Source organism: Meriones unguiculatus, chromosome 1 (genome assembly GCF_030254825.1).
Source record: "Meriones unguiculatus strain TT.TT164.6M chromosome 1, Bangor_MerUng_6.1, whole genome shotgun sequence".
Lineage (NCBI taxonomy): Eukaryota > Metazoa > Chordata > Mammalia > Rodentia > Muridae > Meriones > Meriones unguiculatus.
This window is the reverse complement of record NC_083349.1, coordinates 71,855,563-71,879,956: the sequence shown is the minus strand read 5'-3', so window position 1 is coordinate 71,879,956 and position 24,394 is coordinate 71,855,563. Positions and strand designations below refer to the sequence as shown.

The window sequence follows — 24,394 nt, the reverse complement described above, 5'->3', positions numbered from 1 at the left end:
ATCTGTACACCTAAAGAAGCTAAGCAATAAGGAGGACCCTGGGTAGATGATCAATCCTCATTCAGGAAGGCAAATGGGATGGATATCAGAAGAGGGAGAAAACAGGTAACAGGACAGGAGCCTACCACAGAGGGCTGTTGAAAGACTCTACCCATCATGGAGATAACCTAGAACCCCTGCTCAGATATAGCCCATGGTAGCTCAGTGTCCAAGTGGGTTCCCTAGTAATGGGAACAGGGACTGTCAGCAGCTGGCTCACCTCCCCCTGAGGGGGGAGAAGCCTTACTATGCCACAGAAGAAGACAATGCAGCCAGTCCTGATGAGACCTGATAGGCTAGGGTCAGAGGGAAGGGGAGGAGAACCTCCTCTATCAGTGGACTTGGGGAGGGACATGGGAGATGAGGGAGGGTGGAATTGGGAGGGGATGAGGCAGGGGGCTACAGCTGGGATACAAAGTGAATAAACTGTAATTTATAAAAAATACAAATAAAAATTTTTAAAAAGATCATCAGCCTTTAAAGTGCTCATTGTACATGGCAGTTCTCAGTAGTTTCTTACTTTCTGTGAAACTGAAATTGTTGGGAGTGTTACAAACATAGGTGGTAGATGGGGCTAGAGATCCAGTCAACACACAGGAGAACTTACGACTTTTAGATGACCTAGGTTTGTTCCCAGCACCAAAGCTTGGCTTATAATACCCTTCACTGTTATATTTATGGTTGTGAGCCTAGCCTTTAACGGCTGAGCCATCTCTCTGTCAAGTCTGGAGGAAACAGGTGCTATGCTTCAGGTTTTCTTGGCCCCATTGTTGTAGGCCTGTGATAAGGCTGAAAATCATCATTAAAGAGAGTAGGTTGGCCTGGAACTGTTTGCTTCACGATGACTAAAAAGAAGAAAAACAGAGAGTCAGGACTCAAACTCTGTATCAGAAATTCTTGTTCATTCACTTAGTGATGGAGAAGACTTCTCAGCCAGAACAAGAGTGGTAAAGCTTTATCTGTGCCAAGAAAAGATGCCTGTCACTGATTACTTTAAAAACAGGAATAATGGATTCCCATTCTGCACAGTGTGATTCTGAAAATCCATTTCTTTATTTCCTTTTAAATAGTGATTAAAACACACACACACAAATAAAGTTTTAAAAATAAAGTTGTGTTATTTGCCTGAAACTGGGCACAATTAGTAAACAATATATTAAATTAAATAAAATAGAAAGACCAAAAAAAAAATAATACCCTTCACTGAATCCCCAGGGATATAATGCCCTATTTTGGTCTTCCTGCGAGTTAGGGATGCACAGGGCACACATTTATACATTCAGGTACACATTCGTGCACATAAAATTAAAAAGTGTAAATATCATCTAAAGGTTTCCTCCACGATTCTATAGTGTCCCACCACCCATAATAAGAGCCGGAATATACGTTTCAGAGGAAAAGACTAGGTAAGTAAAGTATCCTGTCAAATCAGAAACGGGTACTTGAAAATAGTTATTCAGAGGAGAAAAGAATTAAAACAAAAAAGACTACATTGGAAATAGGACACCACCAGGAACACTAGCATTCACACACCAAAAGAAGAAAACAAAAATTTATATAAAGAGAAGGTAACTGAAAATTCCCTCACATGGATGCCCTGGTTCCCGAAACTAGAAGCCCTCTCTTGAAATGCATGCCAGGGAACACTGAACACACCTCCCAGCCGAGAGAAAAGCTGCTCCTCTCTGCCCCGTCCTGCTGTACCACACTCCCAGACAAGACCCTGGCAGTTTGTGCTTCTCCTTCTACCCAGCAGTGACCTGGTCACGCACAGGGCTCAGAACATTTTCTCAGAAAGCTCTCTTAAGGCGGTGCCACATATAAAACTATATGTATGAGTGCAAATTCTTATCAGTAATTTAACAGTAAAAACAATAAAAATGTGTTATACAGGGTTAGTGTTCAACATCACTATGAATAAAATTCAATAATAATTATATTAGTGGTAGAGTGGAATTTCACATCACATCGTTTTCATAGCTTCAGGTCCTATTTACTGAATGGAACTGCACCAGTTATTTTCTCTACTCATTTATCAAGTTTATATAGTAATAAATTTACTTCATAGATTATGAATAACTACAATGCCTTGATTATTGCCTGGTACACTGTGACTGGTTATAAATTTGCATATACACTTCAGCTGAACCAATTATTTTGAGATAAGCATACAAAAAATAATTTAGCAAGAATGGACCCAGATATTTACTGCTGTATTATTTAAAACAAACAAGGAGAACTAGTTTTTCAGCAATATACAATGAAGAATTTAATAGAATGAAAAATTATTTTAGTATTAAATGTTATTAAAATATATACAAATTAAAAGTTATGAAATAGTATATATGTAAACTATAGGAGCTCTTTAAGTGAAAACATTTAAAAAACAAAAGGTGTCAAAGATTATTCAAGTAGTTGGGGAGAAATTGTGACATGTAGTCAGCGGTTCTTTAAACACTGCTGTAGGGAGTGGTAGAACCTTTATTTACACTTGTTCTGCAAAAGTAAAAGTTGGAAATGGTCTTTTTAAGGCACTTCCTTCAGAAAACAGACTTTGCACTTGAGCCATCTGATCTAAGAAATTCAGAGTTTGTAAAGAATAGCATTAGATAAGGCGCTAGATAATAATAGCATTTCAGATAGAAAGTCCAGAAGCATTATTTCTAAAAGCTAGATAGTAAATATTTTCAGCTTTCTGAGTAGTAATATCTGGGTTTTTTTTAACTTTTCAACTGTTATTACAATTTCAAGTTCATATATCTCTTTCTTCTCTGGAGCTCTAGATCAAGAGAGTGGAGTAGAACCAGGCACAAAAGCACCATGACGAGTCTACTTCAGCTCTGCTTAAATATGTTTTACACGTTACTCATATTTATATCTTCTAGTTAGCACAGTTAACCTAATTTTAACTAATTGAAAAAATGAGTAATCACTGCCTCTTCTTAATTTATAGCAGCTCAGATTTATAAATAAAAGACCTGAATCTTAATAGAAAAAGCATTTTTAAAAATAAACAAAAACTTCCTGTAGTTCATAATAATTTATAATATGGCCACTAACAACAATGGTATTTTAACTGTGTGCATTCCGGAACATTTTAAAATACACACAGACATTTGTCAGCGTGAAACTTAATCTTGACTTCAAATCCTGACCAGAAGCTTGCCATGCTACCTGTTCTGAACCAGGTCATGCTCCATGGTCAAAGTGCTAGCACACTCGTGACAAAATGAGACAGCCATCAGGCTGAGGACTCAGGCTTCCAATCCTGTTGCGTATAACTTAACCAGTATAGTGAAGGATACCAGCAGTCCAGGTTGAAAATTAGAACTGCAGATTGAAAGATTCTTGGCTTCATTCTAAAAATAAAAACCTAAAAACTATAAATTATGACATTAGTTCTGAAGATTGAGTTAATAGTGAATTACCAAATTTCATTCATTCAGAACCAGGTAACTCAGAACCAATCTGATGTAAGTGAATTTGAATCTGATATGCAAAAGTTGGTTGGCAGTAGTGTTGCTGGGAACAGGACTTGCCTGTGCTCTGGGTGTTTCTGTGTGTGTTTCCGTGAGCTCCGTGTGCTCTGTGTGTTTCTGTGTGTGTTTCAGTAAGCTCCGTGTGCTCTGTGTGTTCCTGAACTCTGTGTGCTCTGTATGTTTGGTGAGCTCCATGTGTTTCTGTGAGCCCGTGTGCTGTGTGTGTTTCTGTGAGCTCCGTGTGCTCTGTGTGTTCCTGAGCTCTGTGAGCTCTGTGTGTTCCTGAGCTCCGTGTGCTCTGTGTGTTCCTGAGCTCCGTGTGCTCTGTGTGTTTCTGTGTGTGTTTCTGTGAGCTCCGTGTGCTCTGTGTGTTCCTGAGCTCCGTGTGCTCTGTGTGTTCCTGAGCTCCGTGTGCTCTGTGTGTTTCTGTGTGTTTCTGTGAGCTCCGTGTGCTCTGTGTGTTCCTGAGCTCCGTGTGCTCTGTGTGTTTCTGTGTGTTTCTGTGAGCTCCGTGTGCTCTGTGTGTTCCTGAGCTCCGTGTGTTCTGTGTGTTCCTGAGCTCCGTGTGCTCTGTGTGTTTCTGTGTGTGTTCCTGAGCTCCGTGTGCTCTGTGTGTTCCTGAGCTCCGTGTGTTCTGTGTGTTCCTGAGCTCCGTGTGCTCTGTGTGTTTCTGTGTGTGTTCCTGAGCTCCGTGTGCTCTGTGTGTTCCTGAGCTCTGTGAGCTCTGTGTGTTTCTGTGTGTGTTTCTGTGAGCTCCGTGAGCTCTGTGTGTTCCTGAGCTCTGTGAGCTCTGTGTGTTCCTGAGCTCTGTGAGCTCTGTGTGTTCCTGAGCTCTGTGAGCTCTGTGTGTTCCTGAGCTCTGTGAGCTCTGTGTGTTTCTGTGTGTGTTCCTGAGCTCCGTGTGCTCTGTGTGTTCCTGAGCTCTGTGAGCTCTGTGTGTTTCTGTGTGTGTTTCTGTGAGCTCCGTGAGCTCTGTGTGTTCCTGAGCTCTGTGAGCTCTGTGTGTTCCTGAGCTCTGTGAGCTCTGTGTGTTCCTGAGCTCTGTGAGCTCTGTGTGTTTCTGTGTGTGTTTCTGTGAGCTCCGTGTGCTCTGTGTGTTCCTGAGCTCTGTGTGCTCCATGTGGTTCTAAAATGAGTTCTCCCGACTGTGGCTAAAGTCGATTCTTTCATTGCCGAGGTTGGATCCCACAGTAAGTTATAACCTAAAAAAGGTGGAGTATCTCACTGAAACTCATGAAAATCAGAGCACTAGCATGACTTCATGCATTCTGGAAGAAAAAGCCTGGCTTTGTCATGGATTATCGTACAGTCACCAAGAACACTGCTTTGTGGCGAGTACTCACTTTGGGATTTTTTTGAGGATTTTCAATGATATGATTTTTGACAGCACAAAGTGTTTTATACAAACAGTGAAGAATATTTACTTAAAAACGGGTCTGATGCTCTTTGGGTGGATGACACCTAAATGAACATCTGTACAAAGTCCCAATTTATTTCTAATATCAGAGATCAGACCTCTACTCTTGCCTGAGGCGTCTAAAACAAAAAGGGGGAACTGTAGAGAGCTGCGGAATGCTATGCCTTAAAGATGGAGCTGGTTTCAGCCTTCCACCTTCCCGATGGTGAGTGCTCTCTGTCACGAACAACTCCACATTTGGCTAAGGCCGAGGATCTGGCTTGCTTCCATGTATGTGGACCTATCTGCATTGCCCCCGTGGCACGCCTGGGTTGGCTACCCAGAGGCTATTTAAGCTGTGGGCTGGCTTTCCCCGGGGTCCGAGGATTGTTCAATGTTCCTGAATAAACTGCATTGAAAAAAAAATATTATGTTTGCATTAAATTATAACTCTGCCCACCAAGAGCTCTATTTTCAACCGAACTGAATTCTCCAAACATTTACTGGCTGAACCCAATCCATTCTAAGTATTTAAAGAATTAGCTGAAATTCTACAAAACAATTTCAATTCTTTTAACGTTTGTTTCCATTAAATTTCCTAGATGTAGTGCAGTGTCATTGGATTACACTGACAAGTGTCACTGGATTCCATGGACAAGTAAAATGCTCTAGATGTAGTCCAGTGCCACTGAGTCTATGAACGCATGACATCATTTCACTGTCTTCTACTGCTTAAAATGGAGGGTTATAGCGTCAGTAACTGGGAGAGCAGACTACACTCTATGACATGCTAGTTCCAGAAATGACTAGTGAGAAGCATTCATTGACATAGCATAAGGTCACACAGTCACAGGGAGTCTGTGAAGAACCATCTAGATTGGGCGGCCTATGTGTGTGCATGCCTGGGATGCCCGTCCCCTAGGCAGGGGTCTGCACAGTGTAAGAGATGAGAAACTGCGTTGGCGGTGCAGTGGCGAGCATAGCTGCCTTCCAAGAGATGAGAAACCGAGCACAAACACATGAGCAAGCGGAGCAGTGTGCATGTGTGTGCTGCTCCCCACTCTTGACTGTGGACATGATGTTACCTGCCTCACGATGTCACCTCCATCGTGGATGAGACCTGGAGGAACTTTCTGTTGTTTTATGTAAGGGGATTTCATCACAGAAACAGCAAGTAAGCCAGGACAGCAGATAAACATAAAGTGGTGTGTTAGGAACACGGCTGGGTGAGCCAGGCTCGTCATCAAATGGGCCTACGGTGACTCAGATGTTTGGACAAACACATTTTCTACAAGTCTAGAAGTGGAGGGAATTTCAACATCTAACACTTGAATGTATCTTATCCAGATAACCTTTCCGTGTGACTCCAAGGCAAAAACGCTGCTAGAAACATTTTGAGGAAGTCCTTACATTAAATTGCCCATTATTCATACTGTATGGCCATGTTCTCACGGAAACCTTTACATTATCACGTGTCTGTAATTGACCCTGATTTCGTTAGCGCTCTCTTTGTCATGTGCAGTGACACACTGTGGAGAAGTTTCTCCACTTTCTACTGTTGGGCCATTTGTCCTCGCTCTATTTATCCTCGCTCTATTTAGGCAATGCTGGAACCCTCCTCTGAGAATACCTTTATTTCCCCACATTCCTGAAGAATGGTTTTGAAAAACACAGAATTTTGAGTGATTGCTATTTTATTTTACCTCAAATGTGCCACTTCCTTCTGGACTCCAAGTTCCTGACACAAAATCAGTGATTCACACTGATGTTGCTTCATGGGCAAGTCACTGGTTTTCTTGTTGCTTACAAAACCTTATTTTCTTATTTCAGTTTTTAAACATTTAATTATACTGACTCTGAGCACGTCAACCTGAGGTTTTACATTATTTTGAATGCACAAAAATCATGTATTTGGCAAATCATTATTTCTTCATATTTTTTACTAAAAATTTTTTTCCGAACATTTTTGAGACTCCAAAGAAATGAATGCCATGAATTTTTATTACAAACAGCAAGGTGTGCATGCCACAGCAAAAATACAGACACATCACAGGAAAGAATGGCCTATTCCATGGCATCATAAGAAAATGAGAGTTGTGCTTGGAAAATATTCCATGAACTATTTTCCAGAACACATCTATTTTGACAGAAGTCACTACTGTAATCAAACATGGCCTTTAAAATACAAAGAAAAATGTATTCATATGATTTTAATTTGATAAGAGCTTTTTATAATTTTATTTCCACAATGAGAACAAAGGCAATAAAAGTAGACCAGAAACTTTGTAATTCTGGCTTAAAGGATAGAAAAGCGATTCTTTGTTAAATTTTTAATAAAATTTTGTGATATCAAGTGTGATAAACTGTATTAATTTTCAGCAAATACTCCTGTACTCCTTGAAGTAGAATGTTCACCCTATCTACATTATGCTGGGCAATATGATTTGCTTTGACCAACATAGCTTGAACAAGAACTTTAAATGTTCTTTTGTTGTCTTACAATCTGCTGTCAACATATCATTTCCAAAACCAAATAGGACCTTGGACTGTGTCACAGTCGGCAAGTAGGTGGACCAGAAGCAGAGAGTCCTGGGCTCTCCACAAGCACAGCTGGCTGCAGTCACTGACCAGTAAGCTTACCCTTGACTGGATGAGCTTACAGTAGACCTACAGGTATATGGCAGCAATAAGAAAGGAAAAGAATGAAAATAAAGTACAAAGAAGAACAGCAAAAGAAAAGGCACAGCCGAAAGCTTCACGGTGATTAAAGCATTTCCCAGAAACCAAAAGAAATGTAGTCTGAGCAAGGAAGGTCTCAGATCAGCACAGTAAGAAGCAAGGCTGAGCACAGACAGCATGGGATCTCAGAGGGTCTCTTCAGCGCGCCGTGGCCACAGTTATGACACACATTTGCATTGTTGATTAAGAAGGCTGTATGAACTAATCTGACTTGTATATTTCACTGAGGAGTGAGGGTGGTGTCAGGAGGGAGAAATAGCTGCAGCAGTGCTCAGCGGAGAGTGCTGGGTGGTCTCTCGGCCCTCTCGTCAGAAGACAGGAGGAATTCACAGCAATCCTGAGATCGCTGAAAGACGGCGACACCGCGGCCACTACGAACACTGTGTGTGCTGTCAGCCAGCAATCAGACTTTCCAGGTTCTGCAAGACACTGGTTCTCAACTGATGCAGATTCTGTGAGGCATCAGAAAGCACATGGCCCTTCAGCTAACGCAGCAGCTCTCTGCAGGACAGGTGATTAGTGGAGCTTTGGCTGAAGTCTGACTCAGGAGGTCCAGTGGGTCCCCAACCTCATTCTGCAGTTATTTCCCCAGCTTCGGAATGAATAGTTGGAACAGATATCCTGAGAAGTTGGCAGAACTCCGACATCGGTTCCCTGACCTATGGAATGACACCTATTAGGGTTGGAAAGGCAAAATGGAAGCCTTAGGACTGCCTCTGACTAGGAAAAGAGTGAATCACAAAGAGTATCACACCTCAGGAGGATCTGAAGAAACTAGTCCACCGTTCCGGACTTAAAAGACGCAGAGGTGGTACTGCTCATTCCATCTCCTTTCACTCTCGTATCTGGCCAGTGCCAAAGACAGATGGACCATGGGGAATGACAGCTGACTACAGAAAGCTCAGTCAAGTAGTGAGTCAGGCTGCAGCTGCTGTACCACATGTGGTGTCCATCTAAGCAAATTAGCACATCTCCTGGTATACAATACAGGTCTGCTCATATAGCAAATGCCTGTTCCTTGATGCCTGTGCATAAGGACCTCCAGAAGCAATTTGCATTCAATTGGCAAGGCCAGCAGTATAGCTTTACAGTTTTACCTAAATATTAACTTTCCAGCTCTGTCTCTTCCACAAAATATCACATTGGTCCACTGTATTGCTGACATTATGCTGACTGGATCAAGTGGTAATATGTGCATTAGGGGATGGAAAATAAATCCAACCAAAATTCACTGAGGGCCTTTGACCTCAGTGAAGTTCTTAGGAGTCCATTGGTGTGGGGCATGCCGAGATATTCTTCCAAGGATAAGATGCTACACCTGGCCCCTCCCACATAGGAGAAAAGTACCATGTGCAAGAAAGAAGTACAACATTCAGTGGGCCGATCTGGATTCTGGAGACGGCACAATCCACGCTTGGGGGTGTTACTCTGGCCCATATACCAAGTGACTTGGGAAGCCACTAGCCTTGCATGAGGCCTGGAGCAGAAGAAGGCTCTTCAGTGGGTCCAGGCTGCTGTGAAGGCTGCTCTGTCTCTTAGACCATATAACCCAGCAGACTCAATGGTACTAGAGCTGTCAGTGGCAGATAGAGATGCTGTTTGGAGCCTTGGCAGGCCCCTACTGGTGAATCACAGAAGAGGCCTTTGGGGTTTTGAGCCTTACAGGAAATGGGACATTTGATATTGAGCCACCAAACTGCCATGGAGCTGAGGAACCACCTTGAGCTGATGCTCTCTGACCCATCAAGCCATGAAGTAGGACATACGCAGCAGCAATCCATTAACAATGGAAGCTGTCTATGTGTGATCCGGCCCAAACAGGTCCTAAGGGCACCAACATGGTACAAAAAGAAGCTGTGCAAAGGCCCATGGTTTCTGCTCCCGTTACCATGCCATCTGCTGCCCTACGGCCAGCTGACAGAGGAAGAGGAGACCAGAGCCTGGTTTACAGGTGATTCTGTGTGCCAGTCAGACACCACCCAGAAGTGGACAGCAGATGAGTCACACCCCTCTCTGGGACAATCCTCTAAGACAACGGCAAATGGAGATCTCCACAGTGAGCCATACACATGGCTGTACATTTTGTTTGGAAGAAGAAAGAGACACCTGTGTGACCCACAACCGAGTGCACGGTCAGGGTCTTGGAGAATTATGCTCAACAACATGGACTTCCGCTCACCAAGCTGACCTGGCTACCCATTTTGCTGAGTGTGACATGTGCCAACAGAAACTGACAGAGCACAGCAACCCAGTGGTAGGCTGACTATATGAAACCACTTCCTCCATGGAGGAGACCCAAGATTGTGAACCGGTAAAAACCTACTTCTTGTTTGGTGTGGTTCGGCCCTATCACACACCTTTAATCCAAGAACTTTCTGTTTATTATAAACAGGTGATTATGATGTGGCTCAGACAGCACACACCTTAAATCAAGAGCTTTCTGTACACAGGATTTAATAAAGTTAACCCTAGGTCAGGAGGTGGAGCAAGGAACCAGCTGACAGGGATTACGTAGAAAGGATGTGTAAGACACATGGAAAAGAAGAAAAAGCTTTTGGCCTTTTCCTCCTGGACTGTCAGCTGAGCTGGAAAGCTTTTGGCCTTACAGCTTTTTGGGCTTTTAGCTTTGAGTTTTTGCTTTTTAGTTTTTGTTTTCCTGGCTTTCATTTTTCAGGATGTGAGCTGAGAAGGAAGGTCACCTGGGAGCTTTCTCTGCCTCTCTGAACTAGCAGGTTTTCACCCCAGCATTTGGCTCCTGAGTCTTCACTGGTAAAACCCAACAATTTGGGATTTTCTTTCAAGACAACACTTCATCCTTACTGTATTAGAATCTTAGTCTGGTTATGGATTTGCCTTTCCTGCACGTAACACTTCTGCCAAAACCACCATCCACGGACTTAAAGAATGCCTTATCCACTGCTATGGTATACCAAACAGTATTACATATGACAAAGGAACTCGCTTCACAGCCAGAGAAGTGGGTCTGTGATCATGGAACCCAATGGTCTTGGCATGTTCCCACTGTCCTGAAGCAGCTGGCCTGACAGAAAGGTGGAATGGCTTTTTAAAGATACAGTTAAAGTGACAATTAGGTGGCAGCAGGCTGCAGAGTTGGGGTACAGTTCACCAAAGGCAGGATATGCTGTAGTTTCTCCCATAGCCAGGATCCTCGAGTCCACGAAGCAAGGGGTAGAAAAGGGACAGCTCCCACTCACTATCACCCTGAGTGACCTGTTAGGAAACATTCTTTCTTCCTGCTCCCATGATCGTAAGTTCTGCTGCCCAGAAGTGTCGGTCCCTAGAGGGTTTAAAGCTTCCACAAGAAGATTTAACAAACACTCTACCAAACTGGAAGCTCAGACTTCCCCCTGGCCGCTTTGGGCTTCTGTTGCCCTTAAGCCAAAGAAATAACAGTGTTAGGAGGTTAACTGTGATGGTTTTGATGAAATGGACTCCACAGGCTTGCAGATTTGAACGAATCTTAATGAGCCCACAGATGCTTGGTCAACAGAGAGAGGCACTGCTTGAAAGGCTTAGGAAGTGTGTCCTTGGAGGAAGTTTTCACTGGGCATGGGATTTCAAAAGCCCATGACAAGACCAGAGGCTCTCTCTTGCTGCTGCCTGCAGATCCGGATGTGGGACTCTCAGCAACTTCTCCAGCACCATGTGTGTCTTCTTACCCCTCTGAAACTGTAAGCAAGTCCCAATTAAATGCTTTCTTTTTAAAGACTTGCAATGGTCATGCTATGTCTTGGCAGCAGCACAACTAAGACAGTGACTGAGCCAGATTACTGAAAGGAAACTGGATTGCTTCTAACCAACGGAGGTGAGAAAAATTACACGTGGAGTGAAGGAAATCCTTTAGGGAATCTCTTAATGTTCCCAAGTTGTTGGACTACCTGGACCACAGCCTGTAAGCCATTCTAATAATAAGTACCTTTTAGCTAGCTAGCTAGCTAGATAGATAGATAGATAGATGACAGATAGATGATAGATAGATGATTGACAGATGATAGAGAGATAGACAGATGATAGATAAGATAGAAAGATATAGCGATAGACAATAGATAGCTAAATGGTAGATAGATGACAAATGGATTATAGATAGATAAATAGATACATATATAATACATATAGAGATAGACAGATGACAGATAGATTCTATGAGTTCTGTTCCTCTGGAACTCTAATATATTTCTCAAGTAAATTAACAACATTTCCTACCACCCACAAGAGAAAAAAAATCATTTCAAAATAAAGAGAAAGGAAGAAGAGAAGGGGAAGGTGGAGAAAGACACAAGGAGGAAAACACTGATAAAAATTAAAAACAATATCTATGCAAAATAGTTGGTAATAAAATTATATATATAGTTTATTTGTAAAGATTAAGAAGAATATAAAGCTCTGATATATAACAATATTTATGATATATACAACAAAATTATTTAATAATTAACCAAACACATTCTATGTGATTGTCCAATCCATAAAGTACTATAAACGTTAGATATGAAAGCAAACAAGAGTCATATTTGATGGTAAGGAGCAGGGATAGCTTGGCAAGATGGTTCTGAGGAGGAGCGAGCAGGAGCAAGCCTTGCCAGTACCCAAGCCTTCTGTCTTGGTCAGCATGGCAGCTGCAGGTAGTGACGTTAGAGGAAACTTCATAGTTAAGAACTTAGTACTTTACCATAAATATTTAAAGTATACGTCAGGTGGAGAGTGAGGTGGTCCTAAAGGAACACTAAATCACATGTATTTCAGATTCTACTTAAGAATACAGTGAAAATGTGACATCGTGTAAAAAGTTTAAGGCACTCCCCACACCCATTTTCTCACAATTAGAAAGAAAAAGAAAAATATACTCTCACTTACATTCTCACAGCACACCAGAGCTATCTTTAACACTGATGGCTAAACTCAAGGTAGAAATACTGAAAACGTATTTTAGAACTTTAAAATGATTTGTTATGCTCAATATTGAGTATGGTAAAAATCAGCTAAGATTACTTTTATCATGTATCAAACTTATAAAATTATATATACGTAAAGAATGAACTTCTGACATAACATAGGATACACCTACTAAAAACTGTACATCTAAAGAAATTAAGCAAGAGAGAGGACCCTGACGAAAACGCTCAATCCCCATCCTGAAAGGCAAAGAGGTTGGACATCAGAAGAAGAAGAAGAAAACAGGAAACAACCTAGGAAGCTGCCACAGAGGGCCTCCGAAAGCCTCTGCCCTGCAGACTATCAAAGCAGACGCTGAGACTTATGGGCAACTGTTGGGCAGAGTGCATGGAATCTTATGTAAGAAGTGGGAAATAGTAAGAGCTGGAGAGGACGGGAACCACACGAGGAGAGCAACAGAACCAGAAAGTTTGAACACAGGGAACTTCTCAGAGACTCATACTCCAACCAAGGACTATTCATGGAGATAACCTAGAACCCCTGCACAGATGTAGCACATGATAGTTCAGTGTCCAAGTGGGTTACATAGTAAAGGGAAGAGGGACTGCCTCTGACATAATCTGATTGGCCTGGTCTTTGATCACCTCCCCCTGAGGGGGGAGCAGCCTTACCAGGCCACAGAAGATGGGATCAGCCACTTCTGATGGGATCTGCTAGACTAAGATCAGAAGGAAGGAGAAGAGGACCTCCCCTATCAGTAGACTTGGGGAGGGGCATGCATGAGGAAGGGGGAGGGAGGGTAGGATTGGGAGGGAAAGAGGGAGGGGCTTATGGGGAATACAAAATGAATAAAGTGTAATTAATAGTAAAACAATAAAAAAAATTAAAAAAAAAAAGAATGAACTTCTTCCTCTGAAGTCTAACAGGATAGCCAGGGTCTTACTAGAGGCCTTCCATGTGTCTTCTGAGCACTTGAGGTTTCTGTCTTATTACTTGTGTCTTTCTTTGTTATAGATTAATTTAGGACTTTTATTTGTTTAAGAAAGTATTTTGCATTTTTACAAAGTAATACAAAAAAGTTATAGCCTATGATTTTGTTTTGGAGGGTTTTTTCTTTTCCCTCTTTCCTCCCCAGAGGCCCTTCAAGTCCCCTCCCTCAAATGCCTTCTACAATTTAAATCTAAAACAACAAACAAAAAAACACAACTCCTCAGACTTTAGGCATTCTTTAAAAACAACAAAATTAAAAGTCTGTAAAATGGACTGCCCCTCACGGCCTTGCAGGTGAGGCTGCTGTGTGTCACATGTCACAGGTGGCAGAGAGGAGAGAGGCCATGTCTGTGCTCAGTGTTCTGACCTGTGACATCTGACACTCCCTGAGAGCCAGCCGTGCCTCTTGTCAGCTGGACCACATCCCTCACCATCTATGACAGACGGGAGAGCTGGCCCTGTCTCTCACTGGCTGCCATTTTCGGAGAAGGGACCCTACACCTTGCTGAGGCAGTAGGGCAGAGCTGGTCTACTAGCAGGGGTTACTGGTGAGATGGCCCCAAGGCCATGAGTGTGGGAGAAGACTGACCAGCTGAGATACCTCCCAGGACCAGATCTAGAGCTTTGAATTAGCTCACCCCAATGTCTATCCCACCAATGAAATGTTAGAGTGCACGAAGGGCCCCATCCTACAGATCTAAAACTACAGGACTTCCATGACAGAGGGCAGCAGCAGGATGTCTGAGAGGAGTCCAGTGAGGATCCAGTATTGATAGAATACAGAAGCCCAGACCAAGGAACCATTGCAATGGACATTTGCAAGCCAAGAAGCCTGGACAAAAAGGTATACTGTGTGACAGGGTGACACGCTACAGTTTACACAGTGAGGTCATTTTTCTCTGTTTGGGGAGGTTGCAAGGGCAGAGGGTAATAAAAAGGAAGGGGAGATGAGTGGGATTGGGGTGCATGATGGAACATTCACAAAGAACCAATAAAAAGTTTTTTGAAATACATATGTATAACTTGTTCTCTTTACAAGACAAAAATTATAAAACATTAAAATAAAGACCTTGAAAGTTTATCATTTGAAGAACCTGAATTTTACTGTTTTATGTGTAATAACTGAAAGTATATTAAGTCCCTTAAATGAACATGTATATATGCTTTAACACATTTCTTGGGACTAATGTAACAAGTTCAAAGAATAAAAATCAGACTCCACACCGTGGCCCTTCCCAACCGTGTCCCAATTGCACTGCTTTGCCAGGGCGAAGCACTCACATTCCCTCCGCAAGCTCTGGCTTGACAACCGGAGGAGACTACTAGCATATCCGCAAAAGAAAACCTAATTTAGAAAGTTAATTTCAGATGATTAAATATTCATGAACATTCTAAAGTATCTCTGTAATTGGCTTAAAAATAAACCATAATTAGATAACCAAAAATTGAAAATCAGGAAATAATTAAAATACAACAATCATATCAATTTTAATTACTATGTAGTAAGCTCGACAAATGAGCCCTTATTTTATTGAAATTTGATTAAACCAAGTGAAATCTGATTAGTACTTATGTGTCAAACTTAAATTTATATTTTGTCAATATAATAATGTACAAATTACATGGAGATATTTCTGGAATTTCTGAATGAATCAGCACCTATGTTAGTCACAGAACTAACTCTCCTAAATTAGTTTAAATAAATAAGTTTCCTGAGTACCAATGTCTAATATTTTTAACAATAAGTGCTTTTATTTGGGTGTTAAAATAAATTATAAATGAAAACTTCATCATTAAACACATGATTTTAAGAAGGACTGATTCTGTTCACAAAACATCAATACAAGAATTAGTATAAATAAAATATTCAAATCTCTTTAATTGTGATGCATAAGCTTTCAATTCCTTCCATTGAAGGCAAGGAACAATTTCAATCTCTAAAAGATTTTGAAACATAACCCGCTAGAATGGGATTAGTGTAAATGACTTGCTCAATAAACTAATGTAAATTCAATTTAGTCAAGCATAAAGGAATAAATAAAATCAATATCAAAAATTATTTCATCAAAGTACAAATTAACAATAGCTCAAAACTATTCTTACAGGTTTCCTAGAAATAACATGAAGCATTCAGTAGCCTACCAATAAGAACACTGAAAATGAAATGTGAGAGAAATCTAACCGGCGCCTTGCTCAGCAATCACCACAGAAGCTCCCTCCATACAGATGAGAGCAAATACAAAGACCCACAGGCAGACAGCACGCAGAGAGTCGGGACCCTGGCACCCCACCTACAGGGGTGTCCCCATCACGCCTCCCCTCAGGGCTCAGAGAACCCTGAGGTAGAAAGAGTTTTAGAGACATGGGATGGAGGACACCAGGAAAAGGCGGCCCTGTAAGCATGATCAGAGCACACGAGACTCCGTTCAGGAAACGACTCAACGCGCACAGAGCCTTCACTGCATGGATGTCAGGGCTTCCCGTTTCCTGTTCCTATGGGATTCCTGAGTGCATGGAAGGGTGAGCGTCTGGTCCTGCTGCCTTCTCTCGGGCTCTCCATTCTGGCTTTTGTCTCCTCAAACTGCAATGTGTTTTTTATCTTAGCATATTTTATTATTATCCCTTAAAAGTCTGTTTGTTTTCTAGTAAGAGCAAAATGTAGTGAATCTGAATGGGAAGAGAGATAGAAAGAACTGAGAGGGGTAGAAAGAGGGGAAACCGTACCTAGGGTACATTATGCAAGAAAAATTCATTTTCAATAAAAGAAAGAAGAGATGAAATGCACTACAGGAGGATAAGTGAGGAAACGAAGTACAAGGGGCATTTCTAGAGGCAGGGGTCCTGAAAACCTAACTGCCAAGGATTGCTACTCCTGAATCTTTAAGGAAAGATAGATTATAACCAGTGTCAACTAAAATCTTTTAAACACTTAAAGATTACTAAAACACAAGTTATTTCAAACTGAGTTATATGAAGGCATTCACTATCAAGTTCAGGAGAGTCGACAACTCCCAGCACACTCCGATTGGCACACGCATTCTTGGCGTGTCTCTACAGTCATCATCCTAGAAAATCACGGGAGCTATCTTATCAACGATCCATGAATGTCTTACCATTCAAGATGATGAAGAAGCAAACCACATTATTTCACCATGACGTATTCAACACCATTAGGAACAAATGTTCTGGTGCTTACCTGTATTTTAACCGGCCAGGAAAAGTTGCTGACATACACGTAAAATGTGATGTTGGGATTGCTTCTGAAGTTAAATTTCTCATAGGAGAAGCTATCTCTGTATTCCTTTATATTGGTCTTAGAGACTATGGGAGTCTCTTCCCCAGATATTGTCCCACCTGAAATATGAATGAGTTATAACTGATGTTAGGAAACAGGGATCTTCGTTAAATCAAACTATATGGTACAACAAAGTCTCACAAATTGGAAGCACAAGAACAGCATGACCAAAACTGTGCCATGCTGCCGCTTTCTGCTGTGGAGGCGCACACAGCACCTTTGCCATTTAGAACGAAAGGTTAGGTTTGCCAAAAATGCAATGTAACAGATTTAGCATAGATGTCACATTTTAAAATGCTGCCAGGCTGTGCAGTTGGCTCTGTTTTTGAGATCTGATATTCTCTCATTGAACAAGTGGGCCCAGAGAGATCATCATTTCCAGTTTTCACACTGAAACCCGTGTCTCAGGGGGAAGGAAGCCACCAGCAGTGCCAGGATCCTGGTATTGGCAGCAGGCGGCCCCAGAACCAGAGCTCCTGCCTGCACTAACTCTGCAGAGACTTTCCTACAATCAAACCGTATTTGTTCATGTCTTAACCCAATTAAAAATGAAAAAAATCAACTGAATTGCTTTTCTACCAATTGAACCATTCCTACCTTTAGAAATCTGGAAAGAGGCTGTAGTTTAAAAGACATGGAAGCTGAGCTAGGGAACATACTGAGCTCAGCAAATATTTACTGAAATTAGCCGAACGGAATAGGGCATTTCCAAGGGTCTTAGCTAGATCTGCCCCTTACTGAGCAGTGGGGTAACCCAAGTTAGTGCGCTGGGGAACTAAATGTAGTTCCCGTGGGTCTGTTCCCAAAGGAGCTCCTGCGCACTCTCTACACGCGGGTTCTCTGAGATGGTCGCCTAACAGATGTGTTGAAAATGACCTCACAAACTGTCAATTCAACACAACAATTGAGCTTCCTTCTAGATGTGACTTCTTAGAAACTAATCATTTCAATCGTGAACCTTATTAGGGAAGACATGATCATAAAACACATTTCCTCTCAGCCATGCGGCCAACCGAAGGATTGTATTTTTAATAAAGAAAATAATAGATATTTCCTTTTATCAGTAAGTATGGAAGAACACTTTTGTTTTGTGTAAATATTCACATTGCTAATTAAATTTATAACTTCAATAATGAATTGAATCATTGAACCTTAGTCTCTTTAGAACTAATCTCTCTTAACTGAAGTCACAGTACTTCCTAAGAGCAGCACTTTAAATGCTCAAGCAGTGTGTATTATTTGTTCAAATTTTAATTGAATAAGGAAGTTACGGTAGTAAGCTTTCACGTTACTACTTGTAATTTGATCAGTAAAACCGCAAAATGATGAAAAGCAATTGTATTTTTTTATTCATTTAAAAGAACAGTAAATCAAATCAGAACAACTTCCATAGTAGAGACATGAAAGCAAACTCTCTTTACCTGTTGAGCCAACCGACCATGTGATGTTGAGATTAAAGTTGTTAGAAGCATTAATCGAAATGTCCAAATTCTTGTTCGACTACCAAAAAAGTAAAGTTAAAAAAGATGTGTTACATACATTTTAATCAATCCACTGATTTGATTTGTCCACTAAATTTGTATATAATGTAAATATTCAACTGAGTAAACGCAGAGAGTTTATGCTATTTCATGAAAAGAAAACTGTGACAAAGTCGAAGGCAAGTTCCCCTCATTTATCTTCTCTAATAATTTGGATTTTTGTTTTAATATAATTTCTAAGAAGAAATTATGACATCATACTTATAAGGATAGTAGGCTATTATTATTAGTTAAAGTGTTTTTTTTTCCCACTTGTTTAATCTTTGTCTTTACCCAGAAGGAAGAAAACAAACAAACACACAAACAAAAAAGCAGGCCCACAAAGAGGACTGCCTCACAACCTCTAAGGTGTGGGTTTTGTATAGTGTGTGCATGTAAGTGTTACAACTATTATTTTTATGACTGCACAACACAGATACAATGTATGCGAGAGAAAGTGCAGCCCATGTCTCGTGTGATTTGCTTTTCTGGGTGGTGGGGTGAGAACGACTACTGAAAGTTCACAATGAAACAGACAATATGAGCACATGAAACTATCTTAAGTTTTTAGTTCATCCTGAACAGATTCAAAGTTTAGTTACTGAAGAGATACAAAGTTCCAAAAGTGAAGCCGCAAGCACACTCCCTGCCCACGCTTTCTGGATAGTGGTGTGGAAGGTGAGAGCAGGGCTGACCTGTGCGTGAGCTCACAAAATCGAGACGCACAGAAGCCCCCTCTAGACCTGCTCATAGGAAAGCTTAACTAGACGTAATGAAGAGTGGCTTCAGCCCATTGTAAACATGCTGGAAGCGACAAACGACAAGTCATCTCCTGCTTTATTTTCACAGGCTAAGTTAAGAGGCCCTCACCAATAAATGGTTTAATTTGTCTTCCCAGGTAATTCTTAATTAAAAGAGTTTACACACCAGAACCTCATGGCATTTATGTACCTCGGGAAAACAGTAAACTGGCACAAAGTCAGTGAAAACCAAAGACATGTTTTACTGCAAATGAATCAGAGTTTGATACAGCATGCTTTGAATTCTTGTGTTTTACTTGAAAATGAGAATTTTCTGAATTTTAAGTGTATAATTATAAGCATAAATGTGGATATATGATGTAACCAGGAGATTACTAGTCAAAATTACTAATTTTTTGTCAATTATCTGAATCACAAGGACATCTATGTTTCATGAAAAGAAAATTTAAGAGTTTCAGCAATGCCCCCTCTGTAATAATTCTGAGGTTAAATGACAAGGAAGGTGGCAGAAAACACGGTGCCTCGGTGGTAGCAACTCTCCCCGGAGGAGCGGCAGCTGCTCACCTGCTCTGGGTTTGCGATGAAGTTGATGGCGGTGTGGTGGCGGTCATCCTCCTGCAGCAGGCTGAAGGTAAACTGGTAGTCAATCAAGAGGCTGTCTGTGGAGAAAAGAGAGTCCTGACACACTCAGAGGAGAGCTGCGAAAGGCAGGACTGGGGGAAACACTTGCACACAATTATCGTTGAGCACTATAGCTTATTCAAGTGCAGTAAAATACAAACCTATGTCAGTAAGCAGCAAAAATACATGTGCCAGAAGTCTCAATTTACTGTAAATTAAGTAAATAACAGACTGCACAAACTGTTTCTCTATCAAACTGCACAGAAAGAAGAAAAGTGCACAGTCAGGAAATGCTCTGTTTCTTCTCAGAATATCAGAATGACAGGACTGTACATGGGGGGGTGTTAAGAACTAATTAGCTGGCATTTGAAACATAGACCTAATGCCAATAACTTAGTGTGCTCTACATCCTTCTACTGAGTGGAGTAAAGAACTATATATATATGACTATATATATAACTATATATATGACTATATATATGACTATATATATGACTATATATATGACTATATATAGATAAAATTTAATCCAAGTTTTGAACTTAAACAAATGGATATGATTTTAAAGTATATTTCATATTGAGTTATTGAGCCATTCCTATGCATCAATAAAAAGATATAAAGAAGGAAGAGAAATCAAATTTTCAACATAGGAATGACTAATATTGTAAAATAAGAGATTATAACAAATGAAAAGGTGGCGTATGTTAAATATGTGACATGAAAAGCATCCTTGTGGGTCAACCTAAATATTCATAGAAAGCATAATGTATGAGAGATAAATTCATAGTATACATAACAACCAAAAATTGAAATAATCTAAGGTCATATTGCTTATGTGTAAAATAAATGAAATACTGGATCTACTATACATGGTATGAGCGAAACTAAAAAATGTTACACTAAATATTTCAAGTTGTAACAAGTAGCACCTATCTCATGGTTTCAGTCATATGAGATATTCACAGAGGCAGAAAAAAGCTATCTAAGGTCTAGGTGAAGGGAACGGGACACAGCCATTAAAGCCCTGACGTATTATTTTGAGAGAAAGGAGATGATGTAAAATTAGAAATTAGCGGGTTGGCTAAATTACTGTGAATACTCAGAAGCATCCTGAGCTGAGCACTGTGACTAGAAGACCGAGGACAGCTCAGACACTTACTAACAATTGTAGACATCCAGGCTGTTACACGTGTGTGCACACACACTGACACAAACAAATCAATTATTTACAAAGAAATACTAACAGTACTGTCAATTTGACACAAGCCACAGTGCCCTGGGAAAAGAAAATGTGATGAAGAAGAGGCCGCCCTCACACTGGGCTGTAAGGCAGGTCTGCCAGGAGTCGATTTGTTTAGTGACGGCCTGGAGAGCCCCGCACACCGTGGACAGAGCCGCGTGGACAGAGCCGCGTGGACAGAGCCGGCTCCTCACATTCTTCCCCGGCCTCTGCCTCAGGTCCTGCCTCCAGGCTCCTGCCCTCACTCCCTCAGTGATGGACCACAAATGCAAGCTGAAATAAATCCTTTCCTGACCTAGCTGCTTTTGGTTTTGGTGTTTATTAGCACAACAGAAACCCCAATTAGGACAGCTGCCAAGCACACTCAATAACAATAAAGATGAAAAGACAGAATGTAAAGCCGCAATTAGTTATGGAAACGCGTGCTCAGGCATGCTTTCAAATTCAAATATGATGGTAATAATTTAAGGGATAAAATCTCCTACAAATACACATTCACATATATTCAAGAACGGAAAGTAAAGAGAAATATGGCACAAAAGAAGAGGAGACTCAGAGATGAAGAGCACCGGGCTACTTTTGCAGGGGCCTGGTTGAGTCACAGCACCCACACGGAAGCTCACAGCTGTCTCTAAGCTCACAGCTTTCAGTTCCCAGAGGTCCCATGCACTCTTCTGGCCTCCTCGGGCACTTCACATAGGTGGTACAGACATACATACAGGCACAACATACATACACGTAAAAATATTTACAAGGAAAAAGCACATAAATAAATGCATTACAGTGAATAAATAAAAGAGTTACACTTAGAAAGTATAGTTATATAAAAATTATTAAAAAGAAAACATTATCTTGTTATATCTATAATCAGATTGTTTACTAAATGTGTTTAAAAAAAACAGCTACAGTAATAACTAAAATAACAAACCATGCCACACACTGGTAGTAATCTCAGCACTGGGGAGGCAGAGGCAAACAGATCGTCAAGCCCACCCTGGTCAACAGAATGTGTTCAAGGACAGCCAAGGTTACGCAGAGAAACCCTGTCTCTAAAACAACCAAAATAAATTAACTAATTAATTAATAGCAAGCCATTTAAGTGACAAGGCAAGCACACACATAAGCAGCCACAGTTTTCATCCCAGAAACTTGTTTATTATACTTGGATAACATCTAACCCAATATATGAAATTAATAAATAAAACACCTTTTTTGAGACAGAGTTTCTCTGTGTAACAATTCTAACAGTCCTGAAGCTTGCTCTGTAGACCAGGCTGACCTCAAATTCACAAAGATCCACTCCCTCTACCTCCTGAGTGCTTCAATTAAAGGTGTGCACGACCCCCACCACCCCCAGCTAAATAAAACACTTTATTATTATACCTAACTAGTTAGACATAATATCTGTTTAAAGGTATATAGAAAAGTACTTGGCTTCTAATTGTTAACATATATCCAGAAACGTGATAGCCGCTATTATCATTTAATAAAATTGACCTGAAGATATTTATATTTTGTAACAACATTATCATTTATAAACAAACAAAAGCATTTTATGGTTATAATGTATGTGACAATAATTTATATTTCTAATAACTATGTTCTGAAAACCTTGCATTTTTTTGAATTTTGTCTATTTATTCTACTAATAATTATAAAGATGTCTGTACGTTAAATTTCTATTTGTGTTATAGTTTATGTTGTGCTTTCATCAATCTTTGATCCTCCCGTTAGGCTTATTACTACCCGTGTGTTTCAGATATGAAGGAAGGACTGAAATATAACGTATGGCATACAGATGCTACAAGTTTGCCCTGAAAAGCAGAAACAATTTTAGACTAAAGACTTTTTAAAAGGAGCTAAGTTTTGAATGTATATCACAAAGTATATTAAGGAGGTTAGATGTGCAAGTAGGAAAAACACTCTGGGCTTACTGTTTTTTCTTTTAATTGTCATATTCATGTCCAAAGAAAACAATGCCTACCAATAACACCCCAAACAAACGTGTTAGAGAATACTGCAGTCATGTGTTGTGTGTAATCCACATGCAACAGCAGTGTTCTGGGGTCCTTGTGCCAACGAGCACACAAAGAATGAACACACAAATAAAACTAAGATAGCTGAAAGACTCTCACAACTATTAATAACTATTGAAATATGTAGATTCATTTAACTCATCATTAATCACAAAATTATCAGCCTGGAGCAGCACCATGAAATGACTATTGACTATTCATATTCCAAGTGTAAGCCTTGCTCTGGAGGACAGGCAATGCGGAAGCAGGAAAACACACCAGGCAGCTATTCACAAAAAGACACTGGTGCCGTGAGACGTAGACGGTATCGACATGACATGCTGAATCCTTATCACAAAAAGCTGTACAGCGTAGCCAAGAAAATCCAACCGGATAAGGAAACTTCAGCTACAGAGGTGCCAGTGCCAGGCACGCACAGGCCTAGAGTGCTTTCCAGCACAAAGGGAAGAAGAAAGCCCGGGTCGCCTCTAAGATCATTGAACAGGATATTCCCCCTTGGATTCATATTTTAGATCAATTTAATAGTGATTAACAGCAATTTTCCTTGGGCAGGCTCACTGGGGATCTTAATTTGCCTGTTAGTCTATCTTTTTCTAGAATACATATGGATTGCCTCTCTTACTAGGATTAAAAAAGGTATTTTTAAAGGAATATACAGATAGAATCATTTTCTTGAACACTGATCTATTAAAGTTTTTATATCATATACTTATATGATTAACAGTTAAATTAACATAGTTATATTCATTTCAGAAAGCGACTTATCTCACTTTTAGTTTGGATGTTTCTTAGATAAAGACTAGAGTGTAATTCACACAGATGGTATGGTGTGACTGAGGGGCACTGCTCGGGTTTCAAAGTGTTGAAACAGAATCCAAGGAAGCAACCAGTGCTAGCTTGTGCAGAAAGTGAAGACTTACACAAACAGTGAGTGATGAGATGAACAAGCCACACAGCTCTGAACACCGTCTGATATTTGTAACACATTTACAAATCTCACTTGACAAAAATCGCATGACCTCCAAACATTTTGTTAAACAGGTTTAGCCAGTGAGCATGTATATGTAGCAACAATATGTGCCTATTCATGGATTTATTAATAATTTACATGTGTGTGCTACCATTAGGCCTGCTATAAGGATCATACATTCCTACATCTGGAGATCCAACCAAACAAGATGCTGTGTACTCAAAAATCTCACTTTATATGAAAAAAAGTGTGTAAGTGAAATAGCTTCATACCATATAAATATTAGGCAAAAATAAAGATCTCCAACTGATTCATAAGGGAGAAAAGTAGCAAAACTAAAAGCTTCAATCGAACATAAAGGTTACGCTACTTAGGAATAAACAGATTAAAG

General features: G+C 40.5%; 1 protein-coding gene and 1 non-coding gene across 8 annotated transcripts in view; one reads left to right on the top strand and one right to left on the bottom strand.

The window, feature by feature from the left end:
- The window catches only part of Atrnl1 (attractin like 1), a 563,418-nt gene that overhangs the window by 389,133 nt on the left and 149,891 nt on the right, over nucleotides 1–24,394 (bottom strand). For 6 of the 7 annotated variants that reach the window (XM_060391717.1, XM_060391720.1, XM_060391724.1 and 3 more), the window contains exons 22-24: nucleotides 19,698–19,792; nucleotides 18,274–18,352; nucleotides 16,754–16,911 (exon numbers count right to left, since the gene is read on the bottom strand). In XM_060391717.1, coding sequence (XP_060247700.1) covers nucleotides 16,754–16,911; nucleotides 18,274–18,352; nucleotides 19,698–19,792 — 332 coding nt within the window. Of the gene's footprint in view, nucleotides 1–7,100; nucleotides 8,313–16,753; nucleotides 16,912–18,273; nucleotides 18,353–19,697; nucleotides 19,793–24,394 lie in introns of those variants that run through there. The other variant, XM_060391730.1, reaches the window with a different exon arrangement.
- Nucleotides 13,830–13,959, top strand: LOC132651906 (small nucleolar RNA SNORA17). Its single transcript, XR_009589442.1, has one exon. It is a non-coding gene; the product is annotated as a small nucleolar RNA SNORA17 (small nucleolar RNA).